Source organism: Lynx rufus, unplaced genomic scaffold (genome assembly GCF_022079265.1).
Source record: "Lynx rufus isolate CCGP_SWC_20201006 ecotype Redwood Valley unplaced genomic scaffold, mLynRuf1.p SCAF_4, whole genome shotgun sequence".
Classification (NCBI taxonomy): Eukaryota; Metazoa; Chordata; class Mammalia; order Carnivora; family Felidae; genus Lynx; species Lynx rufus.
In genome coordinates, this window is record NW_025814856.1 from 164,431,224 (window position 1) to 164,451,851 (window position 20,628).

The following is a 20,628-nucleotide window of genomic DNA, read 5'->3' on the forward strand; positions in this document are numbered from 1 at the left end:
TGGGTCGGGAGGGTCCCGCGGGCCAGAGGCGCAGACCTGAGGGCAGGGGCCACTCGGCCGGGGGCGGGGGCGGGGGGGGGGGGGAAGGGTCGGGCTGGAGGAGGGGGCGGAGGAGACTCCGTCCCCGAGGGCGAGCACGGTCCCCCTCCACGGGACGGGGCTGCCAAAGTCCACGGACACGGAGGACGGGCAGAGCCCACTGCCCAGGTCGCGGGCGGGGGTCCGTCTGTCCGCCGGCGGGTGGGTCTCGGGCGCTCAGGCCGGCTGCAGGGGCGCGGCGGCGCAGCCCACCTTGTTGCTGAAGAGGCGGGCGCGGCCGCGCGCGGGGGGCGGCGGGGCGCGGCGGCGGCGGCGCGCACGGGAGGCCGCGCACGTCCCAGAGGCGCAGCGCGCCGTCGTGCGAGGCCGTGTAGAGCACCTGGCCGTGCACCTGCGGGCGCGGGGCGGCGCGTGGGGCGGCGCTGCGGGGGCGCCGGGCCAGCCCTCCCGCCGCGGGGCCCGCAGCTCCGGACGCCGGCGCGAACGCCACCTACCTCGCCGACTCCGCCGGGGGTGGGGGGGGGAGCCGGGCCTCGGGGCGCCGGGGGCGGCCTCCCCCTCCCCGCCGAGGCCGCCGGGCTCGCCCTTGCTCAAAGCCCGGGAGCCGGGCGGGAGCGCCTACCTGGATGCAGTTGATGACGAAGGCGTGACCGCGGAACACCCTCTGCAGCGCTCCAGACTCGGCGTCGAAGGCGCGCGCGCGGGCGTCCCCGCTGCCCGTGAACACTGCGAACACAGGGCCACGCTGCCTCCACCTCCTCCGGGCGCCGCGGGGCGGGGAGCAGGGAGGGGCGGGGCGGGAACGGTGACGCCCGTCCGCCCGCCTCACGGGGAAGCCAGAGGGTCCAAATAAGAACTAGCAGAAGCCCCTTGAAAGGAAGGAGGCGGCGCCTTCATTATCCTACCACGTGCCTGGCAATGCAGGGTGACCACCCCCTCCTTGCGCCGCGGCCAGCTCCGCACGACTGCGGCTGCGCCGGCGCTGCCCTCTCAGGTGCTCCTACTCCTCCTGAGTACCAACCACCTCGACCCAGGTTCCCTCTCAGACCATTTGGTGGAAGCCTTTTAAGCCTTTGGGGAGGCGTGGCTTCCCTGCTACAAGGCCCCTCCCTGCCTTGGGGTGGGGGCAGTCATACACCCCCACCATCTGAGCAGCCTACTGGGGCAAGGACCAACCAGAAATTCGTTCCTCCCCCTCCTCAGTAATGAACCTGGCCCTCCAAACAGAGCCTATGGGGTTCGCTAGAGTGCCCCCGCCCAACCCCTCACAGGGGAAGCCCCCGGATTCCGCCTTCCTTGTGCCTTTTCCTACATTAGAACTTAGGTCAAGAGTTCCCAGACTCCGATGATCACCTGGAGGGCTGGCGAAGACCGATTGCTGTGCCCACCTGAGTGTCTGTGTTAAAAGGTCTGGGAACCTACATGTCTAACCAGTTCCCGCTGCTGCTGCTGCTGGTCGGGGACCACACTGAGGACACTGACCATAAGAACTCCCTCGTTTATTTATTGTCTTAGCCTGGGTTCTCCCAGAAGTGAGCCCTGACACTAGGATCTGGGTGCAAACACTTTGTGAGCGCATTCCACGAGGTGGGGAGAGAAACAAGAAGGAAGGAGGCCCATACAGGTGTATTAGTGAGCAGGTGACTGCTGGGGCCCTTGGGAGAGGGTGCAGAGCATGTCTCAGAGTTGTCCCCTGGCGGCAGCGGGGGGGGGGGGGGGGGACAAGGATGCTGGACGACTAATCCACAGTTCCCATCAGTCATTGGTTGAGGGCCTCTCCTGTGGGTATCAGGAACCAGCCCTCCTCCGACCTGCTCCTCACAGGAAAACACCCTAGCACAGAGAACCTCAGTTGCAGCAGCAGAAGTTACCCACAGCACCTGCTACCCCCACCCAGCAGCCTAGCGAGCCATGGGGCCTCCCTAGCCTCGGGGATCTATTCCTTACCCCACTAACTGCTTCACCTGCCTATTCCCAGCCTTGCTGCTAAAGCCACTGGTGAATGTGGCTCTGGGGGGAGGGCGGGTTCCTTCCTGGGTCTCTTCTGTTCCTTTCTGCTTCCCCTCCCCCAACCCAGTGTGGCTGCTGGGCACCCTGTGGGCGAGAAGAGGGTCAGGAATTAAGTCTGATCAGCCTGCACCCTGTTGGCAAAGACCACGGACCAATTTCCTTAATAGCGGGCAGCAGGTAGGGGCCGTCCCAGCTGCTGCCAAGGTGAGGCGCTCTGGACAGCTTTCATCTTTTTACATTAGAGGTTCTGACTTGGGAGCAGAGCCATAATCACACTTACAGGCTTGGACACAGGAAAAAGGAAAAAATAATTTTTCCGTGTCAGACACCTAAATCCTGAGGGCGTCTCAGGCTCTATTTTCAGAGATCCACATTCTGTCTTCATCAAACACCTGTGCTGTGAAATCAACTGGAATTTTCTGCTGTGTCTCTTCCCACCCCTCTGCTCCCTCTGTGTGTGTGTGTGTGTGTGTGTGTGTGTGTGTGTGTGTAAAAAGAGGGGGGAAGGGGGTGCTGATGGCAACACATAACACTGGGGATTGTTTGGGGAAACAGATATGTTCAGGAACCTGGGAGCCCCACTCCCGTGCAGGTGTGATGTGATGAGGTTGGGCGGGGAGGGCGATTGCTTCTTCGAACAGTGTCTGTTTTCTGGGCATGTCTGGGGTGAACATGTGCCAAGCCCGAGGGACAGAGCCAGCAAAGCTCAGGTGTGTCAGTTTGAGACCTGTGGGCCAGACAGCTTGTTGCCTACCCGATAAGCCAGTCTGTCTGTCTTTCTTTCCAAACTACCCCTGATTCATCCTGGAAGCAATATCCCAGATAAGAGATTTTATTATTTAGTCCTTGCAGGCTGTGGTCAAAGAGGTGTATGCACAGAGCCTTTGGGCAGGGCTTCCAAGAAAGATCTTTTTTTGTTTTGTTTTGAGAGAGTGATAGAGTACGAGCAGGGGAGGGCCAGAGAGAGAGGGGGACACAGAATCTGAAGCAGGCTCCAGGCTCTGTCAGCACAGAGCCGGATGCGGGGCTTGAACTCATGAACTCCAATATCATGACTTGAGCTGAAGTCGGCTGCTTAACCGACTGAGCCACCCGAGTGCCCCTAAGAAAGATCTTTAAAGGGACCTCCTCAGCTGGAGCACCTGGGTGGCTCAGTCGGTTAAGCATCTGACTCTTGATGTTTGGCTCAGGTCATGATATATCACGGTTTGTGGGTTTGGGCCCCATGTTGGGCCCGCACTGACAGTGTGGAGTCTGCTTGGGATTCTCTCTTCCTCTCTCTCTCTGCCCCTCCCCTGCTCGTGCGAGCTCTCTCTGTCTCTCTTTCAAAATAAATAAACTTTAAAAAAAAAAAAAAAGGATCTACTCAGCTAAGAGATGCATCCTTTTGCCCTTCCCTCTTCTTCCTGTCTAAAACATGACATGATGGCTGGAGCTCCAGCAGCTATGTTAAACCATGAGGTCCCCTAAAGGCTAGAAGATATGTGCTAAGGGTGATGTGCAAAGTGATCAAAGGAGACTGGGTGCCTGACTGACTTGGTGCAACCATCCATTCCTGTCTAGACTGCCAGCCTCTGAAATTCTACCTGAGAAAAATAAACCACTGTTTCATTTAAAGCACTGTTATCTGGGCTCTTGTCTGTAGTCAAACCTAATGCCAGGTGAAGCCAAAGGCACCCGGCCCTCAGGTCTGGCTGGAGTTAAGTAGTCTCTGTCTCACTTAGAGAATTAGAATGTGTCCGTGAGACAGTGCTCTTAACCCTGGGACTTCTGACCATTCAGGCTGCTGCACGTTCTTGTGGGGTGCAAGTGGGGAGGAATCCCCACACCCTCGTTTGGACCTTCTTTGGAAATAACGCCGCAGGCACATGTACGTGGAGGGGCGTGGGCTGTTGGTCCTCCCGACTGGCCGCTGAGGCTCACGAAGGGAACAGTCGAGTAAGAAGTAGAGAGGCCGAGAGGCCCCGAGTGAGGGAGGACTTGGTAGGGTGAGGAGTGGAGGGCACAGGCAGGTTGGGGTGGCGTGGGGACCGCCGGGGACAAGGGTCACTTACAGGTGCCCGCGTGGTATTTGAGGGCGCTCACGCTGTGTCCGTGGGCTGCAAACGTGCGCACGCGCTCCCCCGTGTCTGCCAGCCAGCACTTGACCGTCCTGTCCGCGCTGCCCGAGTACACGTGCCGGTCCACGAGCTGGGGGGAGGGGGGAGAAGGGCGGGTCAGCACCAGACTTCCGGTCCTGCTGGCGGCCGCAGGCGACTCGGAGGCCCCCTCCAAATCTCTCTGGCTAACAGGGGAGGGGCGTGTCCGGGTCTCCCTGGAAACCGGATGGGCAGGAAACGGCCCGGCCTGCGGGACCCACCCAGCGGCCCACTCCGGCGCCCAAGAATCCTGTCGCTTTGCCCTGGGCCAAGTCACTGACTCTGCCCGCGCCTCCCTCGGGGGGTGCAGAGCGGGCCTGTACAGCGCTCGGCACCCTAGGAGCAAGGACCACGAAAGGTTCGCGGTGCTGTCATTACGGCTTCAGCAGCTCCCTACTGACGAAGAGGCAGTGCCTGGGAAGGTTAACGCGAATCCACCCGCGGCCAGGGCCAGGCGGCCCCAGGGGTTTCGGCTGAGGAAAGGGCTCCCGGGGCGGGGCTCTCACTCCGCACCTTTGCAGGCAGAGGTGCACATAGGAAAGAGAAAGGTCTAGAGAAAGGTCTACCCTGACTGGCCGCAGTTATGTCCAAGGTAGATCTTTGCCACCCGGGGGCCGTCCCTGGGTCCTGACCTCCTGCGCCTGGGGCTGCCCTGGTGGGGAGGGAGGAGGCCCTGGAGACAGGCTCCCCCACTTCCCGCCCGCCCTGGCTCACTAGAGTGGCACTCCCAGCCCTGCTTGGTGTGGCGGGAGGTAAGGAGAGGGCCTGGGAGAGAAGGGAAGGGGCTTGGGGAGGCCCCCTCCCAGGAGCACCCCCTGCCAAGGTAGTGTACTGGCCCAAGGAACTGCAAAGAAAGACTATTAAAAGAACCCTGCAGATTCCTCTAGACAAAACCCCACGCAGCACCTCTGGGTAGCAGTGATGCAGAGAAGCGAAAGTTGGGCGAGGAGGGCAGGCGAGAAGCCCTGGAGAGAGCTCTTCCTGATGGTGCCGGGGCCCAGAGACCCCTGGGGGCGTAGGAAAGATGAGGCCCTTCCTGGGGGGGGGGGCAGCAGGCAGCTGGCCTGGAGCACGTACAGGCTGGCCACCGGCCTCCTCCACCTGCCCCAGGCCCTCCTAGCTTGAGAGCCCGATCCCGGCCACGCTCTGGGCCGCTTTCCACTCCGGTTCCCACCGCTGACCCGGTTTCCCCACGTCATCTCCCGTTTAAATCCCAGAGGACAGGACTCTCGCTAGCCCAGGTTCTAGTTCCACCCGCAGCCACGGCACAGGTCAGACCTGGCTTTGGGCCACTCACTGCGGCACAGGTGGTGGGACCTCGAGGAATACACTCGGCCTCCTGGAGGCGGAGGCTGCCGCTGGTTTCCGGAGGACACAAGGGGGGACACAAGGGGGGACACAGACAGGGCCCCTCTCCCCGGCCCTGCCCTACAGTCCTGATAGTTTACGACTGGCCCCGGCCAACAGAGCCTGACTTCTGGCCTCTCTTATTGTCCCCTCCCCAAGAACAGGGACACGTGTGACACCCGCATGCCCAAGGGGCTCCAGCAGGGCTCAGGACGTCACTCAGTCTTCTGGCTATCTGCAGCACCCTGCAAGGGGCTCAGCTCCTGCCCATGTTCCAGCACCCCTGTGCTGTCCTCTTTCTTTGTGGGCAAGCCGCCCCCGGGATGCCTCCTCACGCCGCCCCCCGCACTGTGCCTGCCCCCTGCCCCGTGTTTCCTGACCGTTCCCCGGCATCTGTCGCTGTCCCCAGCATCCGCGGCTGCGTGCCGCTCAGCCCACGCAGAGGAGGCGCTGAGACCCCGCGGCTGCCGGGGAGGAGGGGAGCTATCTCTTGCTCCCCACGCAGCGTGTCCCAACAACGTGGGGCCTGCCACGCTGTGTTTAAAAGTGACCAAGCAGCACAATTTCAGAGCACAAATCCGAGGCCAAGGAGACGCCCCAAGCGTGTTGTCCTTGGCGGCCTGAGGCCTCGCCGTTCCCTTGGGCTGCTTTCCCGGGGGGACGCCCACAGGGAACAGCGGGGCAGTTTGGGGAGGCCAGAGGAGGCCCGAGGCAGATGGGGAAGCAGACCGACCGTCACGGGGGCCTATCACAAAGGACACCGGTCCCGCAAGACCTCCCTCAGCCAAGACAGCTCCGAGGGGGTGGGGCTCACGGGCCACGCCCCTGCCACGGATCCACCCAAACAGGCGGCGGGATGAGGCTGGCGAGCCTGGGACTCTGCCGTGGAGGCCCTGGGGTGCACGCCTCTCCCGCTCAGCTCACAGCAGCAGGTGCACCAGCACGGGGGTTAGAGGAGCCACCGGGCCAGCCCGCGGGGCACGGCGGGGCTCTGGACAGTCCGCCTCCTGGGCAGAGCTGCTAGAAGAGGCCCCCTGGCTCCCCCACGGTTCAGGCCCCGTCGCACCTTTCTAAGCTGCTGGTCATGAGGACAAGTGACGTGTTCTGCCCCGAGTACCAATCCTCCTCTGCCCCTTACCAGCTGTGAGGCGTGCGGCAGGCTGCTGACCCTCTCCGAGCCTCTGTCCTCGCAAGTGCCCCATGAGAAAACGTAAGCACGTCTGTTAGATGCTTAACAGCGGCAGAAACAAGCAGAACAAGCCGTGCCCGGGCCACCGTGCTGTGCCTACGGCGAATCCATCGGATCCTCTCAACCCCCGGGGGTGGGCGCCACTTCACGCTCAGAGGCCCCGAGCCAAAATCTTGGGGCCGGCCGTGTTTCAGGAGCTTTTGGATTTTAGCAGCACACTCCTGTCTCTACGGCAACAGGGTGCATATTCCCAGGAAGCGGGCCAAAGCGAATTGCAACAAGCCTCCTCTCTGTCCGGGCTTTGCCACCAACTAAGTTTTGCTGCCGAGCCTAAATCTTTAAGAAGGCTTCAGGTTTTGGAACGTTTGCATTTAGGAATCGTGGACCGGGGGCTCGTGGGTCGGTAGACCTAGTCCTCACCTAACGTGTGAGGAGACCAGAATTTCTGTGTGGAGCACAGCCTTAACCCCCGGATCTGTGAACGTGACTGTATTTGGAGACAGGGTCTCGAAGGAGGTGGCTAAGTGAACTGAATTCACTAGGGTGGGCGTCTCATCCGGTCGGACCGGTGTCCTTGTCAGCAGAGGAATTCTGGATGCGGAGGGGAGACCGCGTGAGGACGCAGGGAGAAGACGTCTGGCTACAAGCTGGCACCTTGGCCTTGGCCTTCCAGCCTCCAGAACCGTGAGACCCTCCATCTCCGTTGTCTGAGCCCCAACCCCCTCCCCCGGTCCGTGGCAGCTGGGAGGATGCCTCCCTGGCAGACAGGCAAGGGCCGGGCGGATCTCACCTCCAGACAGATGACGGGGCCCTGGTGCTCCCTGAACACCCGCAGCTGTTCCCCGCTCAGGATGTCCCAGGCGCGGATGGTGGCGTCGGTGCTGCCGGTGAAGGCCGTGTGACTGGGCGTGTCCAGCACAAGGCAGAGCACGGCGCCCGTGTGGCCCCGCAGCGTCTGCCAGCAGCCGCCGCCGGCCACCTGCCACACCCTGGCCGTGCCGTCCGTGCTGCCCGTCACCAGCAGCCCCCCGGCCTCCTCGGCGCAGGGGGCCCCGGGCAAGTCCCAGGGGGCGGAGTAGGCGAGGGTCAGCACACAGTTGCGGTGGCCCCGGAACTCCTGGGACACCTGCCCCTTGTCCACGCTCCAGGCTCGAGCTGTCCGGTCGTAGGAGCCGCTGAACAGCTGGTTGTCGGCCACCAGGATCCTGGAAGGAAGAGGGAAGGGCAGGGGTCACACCGTGCAGGGCGGCCCCACGGCCCGTCCCAGGGGCCCTTTGTCTGCCGTCCCGCGTGTCCAGGGAGCCCAGGGAACTTCGTGTGGGAGGAGCAGAGGGGCCCCCCACGACGCGCCGTCTCGTTTTGGTGAATGCTAAGAAGCCCTCGGAACATACACGTCTGTCTTCACGCGGCGCTCCGCGTAACGTCCCGGGCTCTGTCCACACACCCGCCCAGGGGAGCGGCTGAGGGAGCACCTGGAACCGGCGTGTGTGGCCAGTGTGGGGGCAGAGCGGTCAGGACCCCGCGCCTCACCCTCAGAGGCGCCTGGTGCTCCCTCTGCCAGCGAGCCTGGCGCAGGTAGGGGGAGGGCCGGACCTCGAGGAGAGCAGACGTCCCGCCCGCACGCGGCCCACGCCGCTCTCCGCTGGGCGGTCCTCACGGCCCACGGGTCATTAGGGAGGCCGAGCGCACCGGGACACGCGCTCTGTGTCCGACTCCCTTCTTCCCTGACACCCAGTAGGTATGGTTTTCATGACACGCGTATCTCTAACAGAAAGTGACGAGTTGACACCACGTGGCATCAGAGGTGATGCCCTGGGGGCCTGAGTCCTGCCCCATCGGGCCGGCACGAGAAGGCAGGGACCCCAAGGCCTGGCCGGTGCCCCACCCCCATCCCCACCAAACGCACACACCCGGCCCGTCTCTGAAAACATGGGAAGAAGTGAATTCCACGTGGTGGCCCCAGGGATACTGCACAGTCGTGAGCACTTACTTCGTGATGCAATACACTAAGACTTAGTATCTACCCAGAACTATCAGGTTTTGTTTGTTTTTTTTAAGTCTATTTCTTTATTTTGAGAGAGAGAGAAAGACAGAAAGATCGGGGGAGAGGCAGAGGAGAGGGAGAAAGAGAGAGAGAGAGGGAGAATCCCGAGCAGGCTCCATGCTGTCAGCACAGACCTTGTCTCAGGGCCCAGACCCACGAACCGTGAGATCATGACCTGAGCTGAAACCAAGAGTCAGACGCTTAACCACCTGAGCCACCCAGGTGCCCCCAGAACTATCAGTTTGGAACAGCAACCTCTCAAAAGCGGTGTGTGTGTGCTCAGCCTAAGCCTGGCAGACTAGAATTGCTAGCCTTCATTGTCCGGGTTTGCTTTTGAGGAGCAACTGATAGTTTCCGGCAACAACCTGAGAGCAAGCTGGTCACCTGAGATGTGGCCTGTCCTGTCCACCCAGCCCCAGCCCCAGCAGGAGAATCCCGCACACCCGTGCTTTTCCTTAGTCACTAACTTTTTTTTTTTTTAATGTTTTATTTATTTTTGAGACAGAGAGAGACAGAGCATGAGCAGGGGAGGGTCAGAGAGACAGGGAGACACAGAATCCAAAGCAGGCTCCAGGCTCTGAGCTGTCAGCACAGAGCCCAACACGGGGCTCGAACTCACCGAGTGTGAGATCATGACCTAAGCTGAGGTCGGACGCTCAACTGACTGAGCCACCCAGGCGCCCCATCACTAACTTCTTCCTCAAGGAAGAGCTTCAGGAAATGGCCAGCAGGAGGTATGACCCCCTCGGCCACCTGTGTCATCTGGGCCCTCATCCTCAATGTCCGGACCTCACTTGCTCTAGCTAAAGAGGCAGGAGAATAGAAGCCCAGATGCTGGGGGCGCCCAGGTGGCTCAGTCGGTTGAGTGTCCGACTTCAGCTCAGGTCATGATCTCCCAGTTCATGGGTTCGAGCCCCGCGTTGGGCTTTGTGCCGACAGCTCGGAGCCTGCTTTGGATTCTGTGTGTGTGTGTGTGTGTGTGTGTGTGTGTGTGTGTGTGTGTGTGTGTCTGCCCCTCCCCTGCTTGTGCTCTCACTCTCTCAACAATAAATAAACATTAAAAAAAAATTAAAATGAATTTAAAAAGCAATGCAGATGCTGGAAGGCAGGAGGGCTCCCTCCAGGCCTTCGTCTCCACTCAGACACATCCTGAGCCAACACAACCCCCGGTCTTTCTACTGAGAGATGTTACCGGGTTCCTGCCGGGTAATAAGGTTCTGACCGCAGGCAGCACCACAGGCAGCTGGTACCCCAGTCAGTTCATGGTCGGTCTGGCCCCCCATTCCCTCCCACCGAGCCCTAAGCCACTGGGCCAGTCTCTCACGCTGACCCAGCTTGTGAATCACACAAGCAGTGTCCCCTGTGACTGAGAACAGCCCTCCCTCTCCACCTGCCCTGGCCCAGCCCCTGACCCCTTTCCCTGACTGACTCGTCACACCCCCCAGGAAGCCCCCACCCCCATCAGAGAGGCCTCGAGGGCCTGCGCGCAGGTGCCCGTCCCCCCTGGTTATACCGGGCCCTCCCTCCGGAGTTTAAGACAGCCATCACAAGTTGCATAAATAGTGTCAAATTGATCTGATCAGCAAAGGAATTTTCATGGCTCAGCTCAGACCCAAATTCAAGAAGGAAAACTTCCAACCTCCTTGAGAAGGAGGGGGTGGCATATTTCAACCACAACACAGAAAGGAGAGGTTTAAAACCACTCTGGGCTCTATCTTCAGAACCAAACCCGTTTTGCTCCAAAGCCAAGCCCCCGGTCCACCATCAGGTACCTGTTAAGCCACTTTGTCTGGAATTTGTTCACATCAGGAGGGGCCGTGGCCTCCAATGCCTTTCCCCGTGCCTAGCAGTGGGGCCCCCAAGTCGGGCATCCCTTCCCCGACCTCCTCCCGGACCCCCACATGCAGCCGGGGGACATCCGTCCTGAGCCTCCGTGGCCACGCGCTCCCGACGACCTCCGCGCACATCCACGGGCAGGCCTCCCCGGCGCTCAGCTCCTCCAGGGCAGGGGGTCCCCAGCCACGCTGACCTGTTCACGATGGACGTGTGTCCCCGGAACACCTGCAGGCACTGCCCGGTCCGCACGTCCCACTTCCGGATGGTACAGTCAGCGCTGCACGTGAAGGCGGCCTCGTCCTCCAGGTGGCAGAAGGTCACGTAGCTCTCGTGGCCTGTGGATGAGGCAGACACGTGAGTGTTCCAGGCCGTGGCAACTCTCGCGGGGGCAGGGAGCGTCTCAGGCGAGTCCGGAGCGACTGGCCCTTTGCAGGGACGATCGACGAGTCCAGTCTGGGAGCCTTGGGAGCGATGGGGCACCAGGAGAAATTCAGGGGGCACTCTCCCTGCCCCCGATCTTTTTAAAAAAACGTTTATTTATTTTGAGAGAGAGGGAGTGCAGGGAAGCGGCAGAGAGAGAAGGAGAGGGTATCAAGCAGGCTTCACCCTGTCAGCACGGAGCCTGAGGCAGGGCTGAAACCCACAAACCGTGAGATCATGACCTGAGATCAAGAGTCGCCACCCACTGAGCCACCCAGGCGCCCCCTACCCCCATCCCTCTGTTCCTTGCTCTTCGTCTCTCTCTCTCTGTCTTCCTCCTCCCTCCTCTTCTTCCCTCCCCCTTCCTCACTGGTTCCTTTCAGTCTTCAAACTTCGCAGGGGTTTGAATCCACTTAGTCACTGAACAACCCGGTGTCCCAGAGGCAGGAGGCAAGGAGACCCAGGGCACACCTAACGCCTGGCTTAGCTCCTGGCGCAGGCCTGGTCTCACCCCTCCGCACCCCCATCTCCTGATGGGCCCTGGGGAGAGTAACAGTGCCCGCCTCCCAGGGTAGCTGTGCAGACGCAGTGCATGCTGGATGGTGGCTGTTCTTATGTTTGGGAAGAGACACTGGTCCCAAAGGTATCAGGCCCTGATTCTTGGAAACTAAACGTTACCTTGCTTGGGGGGGGGGGGGACACATTTTCAGATGTAATGAAGGGTTCTGAGATGAGGACAGTATCCTAGATTCTCAGGGTGGCCAGAAATACCACCACAAGTGTCCCTGTAAGAAGGGGCAGAAGGAGATGTGAGGAACCCGCAGAGAAGCCGCTGTGGAAACAGCAGTGACCGGAGGTGCCCTGAACACGGCTGATGCCACCCAAGCCAAGGAGCACCCAGCGGCCGCCGGAAACTGGCAGAGGCGACCAGCTCTCCCTTGCAGGGTTCAGAGGGACAGTGGCCCTGCCAACACCTCGGCTTTGGCCCAGCGACACCGATTTTGGATCTCTGGCCTCCAGAACCGGACCGGAATAAAGTTGTGTCTTAGGGCGCCCAGTGTGACCAGTGGTCAGAGCAGCCGCAGGGAACTAATACAGAAGCAGAAACGACTAAGGCATTTTCTCTGCCCTCGAAGAGAGTACTGGCCCCGAAGGACAGACAGCGACAGGACATGTGCTGGACAGGGCATGACGGGGCCAAGAGAGCAGAAGCCTGGGTGTCGCGGTGCCCGTGCCTATGTGGGGAGGAGAGAGCAGAGTGTCCCTCGACAGAAGATGTCACACACCATCGCAAGAAGGGACCCCGAGGCCAGAATTTAGGTGCTTGGCAGAAATGGTGGATCCTGCACGGATACAGCGAGGGTGGAGGTCTAGGGCAGAGGGCGGGCCACACAGAGCCTGGGGTCTTGGCCAAGGGCACCTGCCCGTCCAACTGCTCACAGTGCAATTGTCAGTCTTTTGACTGTCACCGTGGCTGTGGGATCAAGGCTCACAGAGCAGCTCTGGAAGCTGTCAGGTGCCCCGTCATAGGAGGCCTGTCCTTCAGGTCAACACGTTTCCACCTCGGATAACCACTCTTGATAGCAAACTGAACCTGAGTGTATTTTTAGAAGAATCCAGGGACCAGAAAACCAATAGAATCAAAGGAATGTTTGACCTAAGATCCAATTCACAGAGAAGGAAATTGATGAGTTCAAATATCTACACGCGTGGGCTATATTAATTACGCTGAAGATTGCGGTCAAGGGGCGCCTGGGTGGCTCGGTCGGTTGAACGTCCAACTCTTGATTTTGGCTCAGGTCATGGTCCCAGGGTTGTGGGCCCGAGCCCTGTGTCAGGCTCCGTGCCAAGCATAGAGCCTGCTTGAGATTCTCTCTCTCTCTCTGTCAAATGAATAAAATGGTATCAGATAGGGATTCAGAATCTCCTGGGCAGTTTCAAGCTGATTTGCACTTTTTGGGGGGCCCTGGGTTTTAGTTTAGTTGCTCTTGGAAGAACCCAACTCCCTGGGTTTTAGGAAACAGAATTAAAAAAAAAAAAAAAGACAGAAAGGAAGACATGTTTTTCAGTCTTCTTGGATAGCATATACCAGGCCTCTAAGAGAACGACGTTTGTGTGAATTAAGTAAACACTTGAAGAGGGCGCAGATTATGTTTCCCTTAAAATACACGTCAGTTTAAAAGTCGAGGGCAAAATGTGTTTGGCAAAACACAGCCCAGCTTTTTTGCCAACCCCAAAATGTTTATAAAACATTTTAAGATTGTCAACAAACTTTCCCTGAAACCAGAGCTGCCGTGGGGAGGGCTCAGCGCCGTCTGAGGAACCACCTGGCTTGCTCAGCGTGGCTGGAAGGCAGCCCGGTGTCCCCAGGGCAGGCGGGCGCGGGCCAGGCGACCCCTGCGGGAACACCCCGCAGTCTCCTACCCACCCCGTGCAGCCCGGCGCCAGCCAAGCCAGGAGACGCTTCCGCAGGGGCATCGGCCCCTTTCTGGCCGCTTCCGTCCTGCCTCAACACCATCTGACAGCAGGAAGGCGAAGTGCCAAGTGTACAGGAGGCCAAGAAAAGCACTGGAAAACAGTGTGGCGAGTAAACCATGGCATCTCCACTCAATGAAGCCATAGCCACTAGCCCAGGCATGGGAAGGCCATGAGATGTGGGACCGATTATATGACCCGTGGAAGCCAAAAAAAAAAAGAAAAAGAAAAGAAAAAAAAAAGATATACACAATAAAAATATAAACACCTAGAAACAAAGACTTGAAGAAAAGAGTTAATAATGAAAAGAATTTCTTCGATGTAAAAAAAAAAAAAAAAAAAAAAATCTCATGTCTGAAGCCGGGCCAGGCTGACCCTCTGCCCTCTTGGGCGCCTGGCCCTAGGCTGGCTGAGGCTCCCCGCGGCGGTCAAGGCCCTCCCAGGGACAAGCCCCTTCCTGTGCGCCAGGCACCCCCACATCTGAAAACCCACACTGAACGAGTCCCAGCTCCGAGCCCTGCCCGCAGACACTGCAGAGCGGGTCCCTGCCTGCAACCCACGGGCTGTGTGACAGGGTCCACTGCCCCCAGCCTACGGGGTCACGGGGTGGGGGGGAAGGGATGGGGGAGGCTGGGGAGAAGGAGGGCCCATCAAGTCTCCAGGGTCCACAGCGCTGCCACCACCACCACCATGAGCTGTTGGAATTGTGTAGAATAAGCAAAACAAAGCCAAACTAAAAATAAACATTTTTGAAGGGATAAAGAATGCAGATAAGACGCAGCTATTATGTTCAAAAGGACAGGCTGAGGCCAGGGGTTTTCCGTTTCTGCCAATGTCGTCCGGCCCTCCCCGCCTCCCTGGCAGCGCCCCTCAGACTCGCTGGAGGCTCCAAGTGGCCCCTCCACGTGCTGGAGAGACCGCTCAGGGCATCGGCCACCCAGGGGCCGCAGTGGCAGAGGTGGGCTGGATGGCGTGGGCCCCACCGGAGCTGGAACGTGCGTCCGACTCACTTGGCTTGAAAAACGGATCCGCTTTCCCCTCTGTGCCCCTGGCAAGTCTTGGGTCTCCCCCGGGGGGGGGGGGGCTCCAGGCTGCTCACTGCGGTTCCCCCACCCCTGGTGGCTTCCCCGCCCCCCAGCTGCCCGCAGGGTTCAGACAGCTGGGAGCCCCAGCAGGAGGCTTTAGGGCAGGATCTGTTGGCCTGCAGCCATGGTCACACCTCCCTGGAGGGAGGCCTCTCTTCCGGGGCTACAGTGAACTTCCCAGCCTTGCTTCTTCGGGGCTAGGAGTGATGACCCCTTGACCCCTGCTGGTGAACCACAGGTCCTGCGGTTCCCCTACGCTATGCCCACATCTGGCAAGTGTCTCTATTAACCTCTCCTTGAGCTATACCATCTTGAGGGTGCCATTTTGTTTCCTGCCGGGACCCGCCTCACGGAGCCGCCTTGGTGACGGGCCAGAGCAGTGAGCCACGGAAGGGGTGGCTGAAACGGACGGTGTCGGACAAAACCAGCAAAGGGTCCGCTTCGGGCCACCTGCCCCGAGCTCCCAGCCAGGACAGGCTGGTGCTCTTGTCGCTGCGGCTGCCACCGGCGCTGTCGTCCCGCCTGGCTTCCGTCAGCCCACGCCCTCAACCAGGCGGCCTCGACCTGTGCCCTCCTCACGCCACACCCCCAGACAGTGGTCTCCCAAGAGCTGCAGAAATGAAATCACCCAGCCCGGGCTTCCTTCACATCCATCCTTAAAACCGCATTTTTGATGGAACTCTTCTTTGACAAAGTTACTAACGATCCATGTCTGAGAGCCTTCCCTGTGCCCCCACACGCTTCTTTAAAAATATGTAGACGATTCAGAAAGCCCACTTCTCGGTATATACACAAAGGGCCTGGAAGAGATGTTTGCACGGCCAAGTTCACGGCAGTGAACTACTCTCGCGAGAGTCAAGTGAAAGCAACCCAAGTGTCCACCGACGGGCGAACGGGCAAAAAAAATGCAACAACAGAACAGTTCGCAGCCTTCAGAAGGAAGGAAACCCTGACACCTGCTACAGCACGGACGAACCTCGAAAACATCATGCTCAGTGGGATGAACCAGTCACCAAAAGAGAAACACTATATGACTGCACTGTGCGGGGTCCCCCAGAACAGTCAGATCCACAGAGGCAGAGAGCAGAATGAATGTGGGGGGCGGGGAATGCCAGGGGCTGGCGGGGGGGGGGGGGGGCGGGGGGGGGATAAATGGGGTTATTGTTCAAAGGGGACACAGTTTCAGTTTTACAAGATGACCAAGTTCTGGAGATGGGTAGTGGTAATGGCAGGACATTATGAGAGTTTAATATCTCCAAACTGTACACTTAAAAATGGTCAAGATGGTAAATTTGATGCTACATGTTTTCTATTATAGTTAAAAATTGGGGCGCCTGGGTGGCTCGGTCGGTTAAGCACCCACCCTCAGCTCAGATCATGATCTCTCGGTTCCTTAGTTCGAGCCCCGCGACAGGCTCTCTGATGTCAGCACAGAGCCTGCTTCAGATCCTGTCTCCCTCTCTCTGTGTCCCTTCCCTGCTCACGCGCTCTCTCTCTCTCTCAAAAATAAATAAACATTTAAAAAGTTTAAGAAAAAGGGGCACCTGGGTGGCTCAGTCAGTCAAGCGTTTGACTTTGGCTCAGGTCATGATCTCGTGGCTCGTGAGTTTGAGCCCCGCGTCGGGCTCTGTGCTGACAGCTCAGAGCCTGGAGCCTGCTTCGGATTCTGGGTCTCCCTCTCTCTCTGCCCCTCCTCCACTTGTGCTCTGTCTCTCTCTCAAAAATAAAGAAAACATCAAAAAATAGATAAACAGGGGCGCCTGGGTGGCGCAGTCGGTTAAGCGTCCGACTTCAGCCAGGTCACGATCTCGCGGTCCATGAGTTCGAGCCCCGCGTCAGGCTCTGGGCTGATGGCTCAGAGCCTGGAGCCTGTTTCCGATTCTGTGTCTCCCTCTCTCTCTGCCCCTCCCCCGTTCATGCTCTGTCTCTCTGTCCCAAAAATAAATAAACATTGAAAAAAAAAATTTAAAAAAAAAATAGATAAACATAAAAAATAAAAATAAGTAAGATTGTCCATTCCCTTCCAGGCCCACCTGGGCCAAGAGGCGAGCCCTGACTACCCCAGCGCGGACTTCCTGCTTTATCTGAAGTTCAAGTGCACAAAGCCCCCCAAGTTTAGCAACCCAACCTGCAAATTCTCTGGGGCAGCCATCTCTGAATCTCACACAGGCAGCCGGTAGAGCCAAGGGAGGGGTGCGGGCTCCGGCCAATGCCGCCCTGACTGCGTAAATGCGGGAGCACTGCTTAGCCCTTTGGAGCCTCAGTTTCCTCATCCACAAATGGGGATAATAAGGCTGTGAGAAGCAAACGAGGAAGAGCTTTGGAGCTGGCCAGGTACAGTGCCAGCGAGACCCTCTTATTTGTTTCGGGTGTGTTGATGTAGGCACGGAAGGTCAGACAACTAGTACGAGTCAGGAACTATTTGTTCATTGTTTTAATCCCCCCCCCCAAAACACACACAACCTCATAAGGCTAGATGACTATTGTATCACCCCCAATTCACAGATAAAGAAACCAAGGCAAGAGAAGTAATGAGATTCGAGCGGGAGCAGCCCAGCTCCAGAGCCACCTCCTAGTAATGGCCCCTCCCGCTCCCTGGTGGCGAGTAGGGGTCAACCTGATGGGCAGATGCCCACCAAGGCTTCCAGTAATTAGGGGTGTGCAGTTTGTTCACATGGAATTAAAAACAAACAGCACCCCTATCTTGCTAGAAGATGCTGTTAGGAGACAAGGACGCTGTGGGACAACCACAGTGGGTTGGAACCTTCACGCTGGGTCCCTTGCCACGCAGGAACAGACCAGGGCGGGGACCGCCATTTTGGGAAATGCTGCCTACCCCATTGAGCCAATGAAGTGCCCCAAGTGACTAGGTACCCGATGGATAAGAGAAAAAGAGGAGGAAAGGAAAATTACATTAAATACAATTCTTCCCTTTACAGAATAATTGTCAGTTAAACCTGCCTTTTCTCCCCTTAAACCTGCTTTTCTTCACCTAGAGGTCACCGACCGCCTTTGAAAGCCAGCTCTATTTTCTTTAAAAAGAAATTGTTTTTAATGTTTATTTGAGAGAGAGAGAGAGAGAGAGAGAGAGAGAGAGGAGGGGCAGAGAGAGAGGGAGACACAATGGGAAGTAGGCTCCAGGCTCCGAGCTGTCAGCAGAGCCCAACATGGGGCCCGAACCCAGGAACGGCGAGATCACGACCTGAGCCAAAGTCGGACCCTTAACCCACTGAGCCGCCCAGGCGCCCTCAGTTCCATTTTCTGAAAAAGCAGAACTGCTGCGGGTCAGAAGCTAGGAGCAAGGACTAGTGCACATCCAAACTGACTCTTTTCTAAGTTACTATTAGTGTGACTTCGTGATAAGGCAAGGTTATTCTGTCCCTTCTGTCCATTAAAGTTCTTGAAGCGCCGATCTTTATAGCAGCAGAAACAATTCGGGTAAGTGCTCGGCAGTTTCTCAGTTTGATGGAGTTTTCCTGTTGAGGGGGATGGCTCTCAGCCAGGGCACAGAGGCTGCTGGGGTCCTCTGGGGACAAGCCACTGTGAGGGCCACAAAGCGGGTGTTTCGGTTGTTGCCAGGCACAGAGCTGGGTGGTGAGGACAGGGCAGAGCTGGGCAGGAGGGCGGGCCCTGGAGGCTCGGCCCAGGCTCTGGAACTGCCCACCAGGCCAGAACCACCCTGGAAAGGCCTGGAGCTCAACTAGGGAGGAAACGCACCTATGAACTGGGCTCCCACCATGGGCACCAGCCCCAAGGTCTCCCTGGGGGCAGTGTGCCTCAGACCCACCCAGGAGCTTGTTAGAGGTGCAAATTCTAGAGTCCTACACTATGGGCCCACTGAAACTGCAACCTGGAAATGTACATTTCTGAAAGCCCTCCAGACGAGTCTCGTGTCTGGGGGGCAATGCAGCTAGATTTTAAATTCTGAACAGATCTGGCGCACCTGGGTGGCTCAATCGGCCCGGCCTCAGCTCAGGTCACGATCTCGCGGTTTGTGGGTTCGAGCCCCGCGTAGGGCTCTGTGCTGACAGCTCGGAGCCTGGAGCCCGCTTCGGATCCTGTGTCTCCCTCTCCCTCTGCCCCTTCCCCCCTCACGCTCTGTCTCTCTCCATCTCTCAAAAATGAATAAACATTAAAAAATTTAAATACATTTTGAACAGATCTTAGCTTTTCCACATTTGGGTCAGTGCCCGTCAATCTGCGATGTTGGGGGCAGGGGGTGGCCAGGAATGTGTGTTGGTTTGTACCAGAATTTCCCGTCTCCACACCTACCCCCAAGTAACAGGCAATCCAAAATCCATTTCTCCCAGGCTTTGAAATATCTCCCGTAACTGCTTTTATTTAAAACCAACAGGGTTATCATCTGCCACTAATGAAGCTCCCTGTGCCTACATGGCTTGGAAGGCCCGGGGAGGCCACTCGGGACTTGCTGGTTATGGTGGAAAAACCAGGCGGTTATAAACACCCGCCGCGTGGAGAGCCTTGTGCTTCAAAGGGCTACTACCTGCTCTCGGGACAACAGCGACAGGGCTGGAGAGAGACCTCACAGTCTTGCAGTGCGGACACGTCACAGGGACCCACGGAAAGAAACGCATCGGCCTCCGGTGTGACGAAGTACACAGATACAAACCAACACGTGTGCGTTTGTGAAACTTCTATAAAACAACATGTCCACCTACTACCTGTGCCTCCTGCCCCCGCATCGTGTTTCCAAATGTGCTAACCCCCTTCTGAGAAACTTTGATCCATTCCTCTCCCACGCCCCTTCATTCTCCAGCAGAAGAAACGAGGCTGCAGGGAGGGAAGGGTAGGGCGGTCAGATGGGGAAGGGAGGGGGGTTCACATTTCAACCCTCCCCTCCCTCCCCCACAGGCTGCGTGACCCCGGGCAACTTATTTCCGGAATGCCTCGGTTTCCTCGTCTGCCGGAGGGGGATAACAGCCGCGTGAGGCCTGCACACTGCGGTGCTCCGTGCGGCGGGGTGGGGGGCTTGGCAAGCCCTGGTGGTGACCACAATGGTTCCTAGAGTTAAGGTCCCGGCCAAACGCCCCAGGGACAGCGAGAGGCAGGGGAAGGCGCTGCCTAGCCACGGGAGCGCGCCGAGGTGAGATTCCCGGTGGGGCATTACTGCCGTGGTACCGGAAATGATTTCCCCGCACTGGGCTGACAGGTGACGGAAGCCCCACGCAGCGGGCGCCCCTCGGCCCACGGGTCGGGGTCACGGCCGGCTGGGCCCCCCCGCCCCGCGTGCGCGCGCGCATCCCGCGGCGCGCGCCCCCCCCCCCACGAGCGCCCCGGGCGGGGGCGGGGCTTGGGCGAGGGGGGGTCTGGGGGCCGCAGGGCTGAGGTCAGAAGGCGGGCGAGCGCGAGGGGAGGGAGGGCGCGGCGAGGCGGGTCTACCTTGCAGGAGGGCGCAGCACTGGCCGTCCGCGGTGCTCCAGAGCCGGGCCGTGCCGTCCTCGCTGCCCGTCAGCAGGCGCCGCCCGTCCGGGCTCAGGCTGAGCCAGTTGATGCCCCCGCGGTGGTCGGCGCAGACCCTCAGGGCCGACCCCCCGCCCCCCATGCCGCCGGCCCGCCGGGAGCCCCGGAGGCAGCGCCCCGCTAGGGAGGGGCGCCCCGGCATCCGCGCGGCGGCTCGCTGCGGCTGAGACCCGCGGCCATGGCCCCCCGCGGGGCACGGGGTGCGGAGGAGGGGAGGTGGGGCCCCCGCTCCCGCGCCGCCCACCCGGCTTCCGGGCCCGCGGACCCGGCGGTGGGGGGGAGGGGAGGGGGCTGCGCTGCAGGGGGGCGGCCCGCTGGGACTTCCCGGCCCCCACCGGCGCCGGCCGCCTCCGCTCCGCGCGCCGCACCTGGGCAGGCCCCTCCCTCCGAGGACCCCCGGGCAGCGGCGTCTCCGGGCGCGCCGGAAGGCTCGGGCCTCTTGGCGGGGTCCCGCGGCGGGGGTTGTGGGGGGAGCCCGGGAAGCCGAGCGCCCCGCGCCCCGCACGCCCTCCCCGGCCGGCGCCGCGCGCTCGGGGCGGCGAGTGTGGAACAATACGGTCCGGC

The 20,628-nt window shown here is 59.5% G+C and overlaps 1 protein-coding gene across 1 annotated transcript; it reads right to left on the minus strand.

The window, feature by feature from the left end:
- Positions 1-255: 255 nt before the first annotated feature.
- Positions 256-20,146, minus strand: WDR86 (WD repeat domain 86). The gene is given in 7 exon segments (XM_047097502.1): positions 256-339; positions 341-430; positions 662-765; positions 4,104-4,239; positions 7,514-7,928; positions 10,797-10,938; positions 19,984-20,146. Coding segments are annotated over 7 exon segments (1,134 nt in total).
- Positions 20,147-20,628: the final 482 nt, after the last annotated feature.